General features: G+C 34.9%; 1 protein-coding gene across 1 annotated transcript; it reads left to right on the forward strand.

The window, feature by feature from the left end:
- The first annotated feature begins 2,769 nt into the window (after positions 1-2,769).
- Positions 2,770-3,699, forward strand: LOC141545785 (olfactory receptor 4C12-like). The gene has a single exon (XM_074273043.1). The coding sequence runs from the start codon at positions 2,770-2,772 to the stop codon at positions 3,697-3,699; it is 930 nt and encodes a 309-aa protein (XP_074129144.1).
- The last annotated feature ends 1,144 nt before the right edge of the window (positions 3,700-4,843 follow it).

The following is a 4,843-nucleotide window of genomic DNA, read 5'->3' on the forward strand; positions in this document are numbered from 1 at the left end:
ACTTGAGGTAATGAATAGAATGACTCTTATTGTCAGAAAGAACCTGGTCCAAGTTCTATTTCTGACACATATTGGTTGGTCGAGATGCTGAATGTCACTTGACTTCTCCTTCCTGTCCCCAGACAACATCCAAATAATTTAATTTGCAAAAGAACTTCTAGTCTACGTTACTAGAGGGAGTTTCTGTGCCAAAAAGAAACTTGATATAGGGGAGTTTCATAAACCATGGAAGACACAAGTCCATATATAAGTATAGGCTATACTCACACACAACAACACCAATATTCACACACCTCACACACATTTGTTTTATTTTAATTTGCATGATATTTTAAATTTTGGAAAACACTTGTACTTTATCTCATACCACAGATATGATCACATCTTTTCCCTACTCAACCAACTCTGCTAGATTCCTATTAACTTAAGGATAAAATATAGATTCCTCTATTTTACATACTTTCACAACAATTTTTATTTTTTGCAAAAGTAGATTTATTTAGGGGTAAAGGTACAGATAAAATTAATGGAAACAATATACTCCAGAAATAGTAAATATGGAATAGAGTTAGGAGATCATATATTCAGACTGATCAGTGTTAGCCAGATTAAGGAGAAAGATATCATTAGAAAGAAGGCACCATGAAGAGGAAGAAAGAAATCTCATAGTGGACTTTGTCTTAAAAAGAACTTAGCTGGCTTCAAACTATCTTTCATCCTTTGTTATACTCTATTCCTTTTTATCACTTACCTAAGCTAACTAAAATGATACTATTTCTTTCTTATGCCATTTTGTTTCCTGAATTCTTGCCTTTATGCTGGCTGTCCCTCATGTCTGAAATGTAAACTCTTTATCCAAGCCTCTTAGAATCTTAATTTCCTTCAGTGATCCTTTTGGATTCTACTTCTTACAGGTGTTTCTATTTTCCCCACTCCTCCTCCCCCAACAGTGACCTTTCCTAATTATATGGATGAATAGACAGATAGATATAGTTATATGTCTACATTTTCTCTTTTCTTATGTAATGGACTGTGAGATCAGAGGATATTTTAATAGCAAAAATACATAAAGATGCTTAATTAAAGCCTATTAATTAATCAATTGGTTGTTATTTTAATTTTATAATTATACCATAATGTAAATATTATAAACATTGTTTATTCCATCAAAAAATGAGTAAAAATCCCTGAATGGCTAATTCCTCATGGTTGTACAATGTTAGTATATAAGTAAATTGCAAACTAATTATGACCAAAGACATTTGACATCAGTTTTTATCAAAAACCAAATTGGCACCATATCTATTATGCCAGATATTCTTTATGTGTATAAATAGGCACAACCTCACAAATTTTCATAATTGGAAGGGACCTCAGAAAGCATCTAGAACCAACCTTCTAACATCCCTGGCAATTTTTCCTCCATCCTCCACTGATAAAGGAGAGCCTGCTGTCTCTAGTGGGAGCTCATTTACACATGTGAATTGTTTTCATTGCTAGGAGGTTTTTGCTTATAGTCCCTTTGTAACAAACCATAAATCACATACTCACACATTATTCAGGGACCTGCTTTGAACAATAAAGAGATACTCCCTACCCTCTCTTTGGATCTAATTCTGTTGTTGCTTTCATCATTTTATCAAGAATGGAGAAAGAGTGATTTTTCAAAGCCATTTCTATTTGAAACAAACACATATTCTTTCATGAATATGACCTAGTACTAAAACTAATATTTAACTATCATTAAAATGAGGAATAGGTGGGCATGTTTGTAGGATAGAAAGCCTTTAATGCTTAGACAAAGTTATAATTTACTTTGGATTACCTGAAGACTTACTGTGTCTAATAACCATCATATTTCAAATGTCCCTTTATACTTTTTGCCATATAACGATATAAGATCCCTGCGGGAATAGGCCTTCTTTGTTGCTTGGGTTCTTATCCACAGGCATTAGCACAGACCTGACATATATTAACAATTAAAATTTCTACCTACTCATCTATTTATCTATTGCCCTTTCACTTGCCATTTTTAACTGAATATCATCTATATTTATTTATTTTCTCTCTCTCTCTTTCTCTCTCTCTCTCTCTCTCTCTCTCTCTCTCTCTCTCTCTCTCTCACACACACACACACACACACACACACACACACACACACACACACACACACACACACTATCACTCTCAGTCTCTATATCTCCATCTGTTTATCTGTCTCTTCTGCCCCTTTCTCTTGGAAATTATTCAGGTCCTTGAAACTTAATTTCTCTTGAGGTCATTGAAACTTAGTTTCTCTTGGAAACTATTCAAGTGACTGGTTTAGTTTCTCTTGGAAACTATTTAGGTCCTTGCTCACATTTGTAACAGTTTCATATATTTCTTACCTGTATCTCTTTTCCAATGCACTACTCTCACTGGAGAATTTAAATGATAGGGGATGTCAGGTTCCACTTATATTTATATAATAAGGAATCAATGGTGGCAATAGATATTATGTGTGGTGAAATAAAAAGAATAAGATGTCACAATTAGTTATCTTAAGGCTTATTGGATAATATAGTATACTAGTTGTTGTTATTGACTGAATATGCAATAAAAAAATCTGAATTTTTTAATTGCGAGCTATATGATCTTGGTTTCTCCATATAGGCATAGAGTGGAAAAAAGTGTCTTGACAAAAATAGAAAACTTGGATTCATTAGGAGCCATCTACATTCAGGACCACCTGATATTTGCCTCTGAATTCTGCATTAATATAAAAGTGACATGGAAAACAGGAACAATGTGACTGAATTTATCCTATTGGGTCTTATAAAAAATCCTGAGATGCAGAGAATATTATTTTTAATCATTTTAATGACCTATATCATTACTGTGTTGGGCAATGTTCTCATTGTGATCACCATAACCTCTAGTCAGACTCTGAGTTCTCCAATGTATTTCTTCCTTTCTTTCTTGTCTTTAATTGATGCCTGTTATTCATCTTCAATTGTCCCCAAAATGCTTGCAGATTTATTATGTGAGAAGAAAACAATTTCTTTCAATGGGTGTATGACACAAGTATTTATTGAACATGTTTTGGGTGCCTCTGAGATTGTCCTCCTCATTGTAATGGCCTTTGACCGATACGTGGCTATCTGCAAACCCTTGCATTATACTACTATAATGAATCATCAATTATGTTGTGTCCTGGTGGGATTGGCCTGGATAGTTGGCTTCCTACATTCAACAGGACAAATCCTTATCACACTGTGGCTCCCATTCTGTGGACCTAATGTCATAGATCACTTTTTATGTGACATCATCCCTGTGATCCAACTTGCCTGCACAGATACCTTCATTGTTGGTCTCCTGATTGCTGCAAATGGAGGGCTAATTTCCATGATTAGCTTTATCATGTTGATGTGTTCTTATGTTATCATCCTGCACTCCCTAAAAAGTTACAGTTCTGCAGGGAGACGCAAAGCTCTCTCTACTTGTAGTTCTCACATCACCGTTGTCATCTTATTTTTTGTTCCATGCATTTTCATGTATCTTCGACCAGTGACCACTTTTCCAATGGATAAAGCTGTGACTATATTTTTCACTCTTATCACCCCCATGCTAAACCCATTTATCTACACAGTGAGGAATGCAGAAGTTAAAAATGCCATGAGAAAGTTGTGGAGCAGAAAAGTTGTTTCAGATTACAAATGACATGACATAGTAAATCTGGGTTATCCATAACTAAGAGGTGCATAAAAGCTGGTGGATCAGACAATAAAGGTGCATACAGGATCAGCACAGAAGGACAGAACAGTCCAGACAATGACTGGGTAGACCCAAGGGCAATTTATAAGGAGTTCACATATACAGTTGGGCATTCATATATTTGTGTATATAACATCAGTATGTGACAAAAGTGTGGTCTATATACTTCATGAAACTCTTTGGATTCATATTAATTGTGTAACTGGGATAAATTCTTGTGAAGATGTTCGTTATATGTAAATTAATAATTTCTACCACGAGCCTTCAGATGTGTTTATGCACCAAGGTAGATTTGCCAGGGCTGTAACATTTTTAAGCCTGGGAGAACATACAGAGGCTATCAAGAGTGTCTTCAGTACTTCATTTCTCATAGTGCATTGGTGACAACAAATGCTGCTCAATAGAAGAAAAAAAATGTATTTTCAGAAAGTGCCTAAAAGTTCTAGGATGCTATGAAGACTCCATTTGATGTAGACCATTTTGCAAGAAAGATATCAAAAATCAAATGGTTGTCAGAGTTTGGAGAACTCAAATGAGGAAACAGAAGAGAAGAAAAAGAATAAAAACAAGAGTTTGCAAACTAGAGAGATGAAGCCATTGATTTTGATCAGAATGCAAGAGGGAGGAGAGTTAATTTCTAGATACTGTATATTTCTATAAAACCAATAGTCATGGGAATCCTGATTTCAAAACTAAGACAAGAGACTTTTCATTTGCCAAGTTTCCAACTTGCCAAATGAAATTTGCTAAGCAAAGTTTCACCATATCACAAATTTGATAGTTGGAGGGAATCTCAGAAACTTCCACCTTCCAGATATTAGCTCAGAAGTTTTAAATTTATAACCCACCCCCTATGTGAAATGAGCAGGACCAAGAGATCATTATATACTTCAACAATTCTTGATCAATTCTGATGGATGTGGCCATTTTCAACAATGAGATGAACCAAATCTGTTCCAATAGAGCAGTAATGAACAGAACCAGCTACACCCAGCAAAAGAACTCTGGGAAATGACTATGAAACACTACATAGAATTCTCAATCCCTCTATTTTTGTCTGCCTGCATTTTTTATTTTTTTCACAGGCTAA

Source organism: Sminthopsis crassicaudata, chromosome 6 (assembly GCF_048593235.1).
Source record: "Sminthopsis crassicaudata isolate SCR6 chromosome 6, ASM4859323v1, whole genome shotgun sequence".
Taxonomy (NCBI): domain Eukaryota; kingdom Metazoa; phylum Chordata; class Mammalia; order Dasyuromorphia; family Dasyuridae; genus Sminthopsis; species Sminthopsis crassicaudata.

What these genes read in the sequence shown, in the direction of transcription:
- LOC141545785 (XM_074273043.1), top strand. Translation starts at nt 2,770, where the DNA reads ATGGAAAACAGGAACAATGTGACTGAATTTATCCTATTGGGTCTTATA.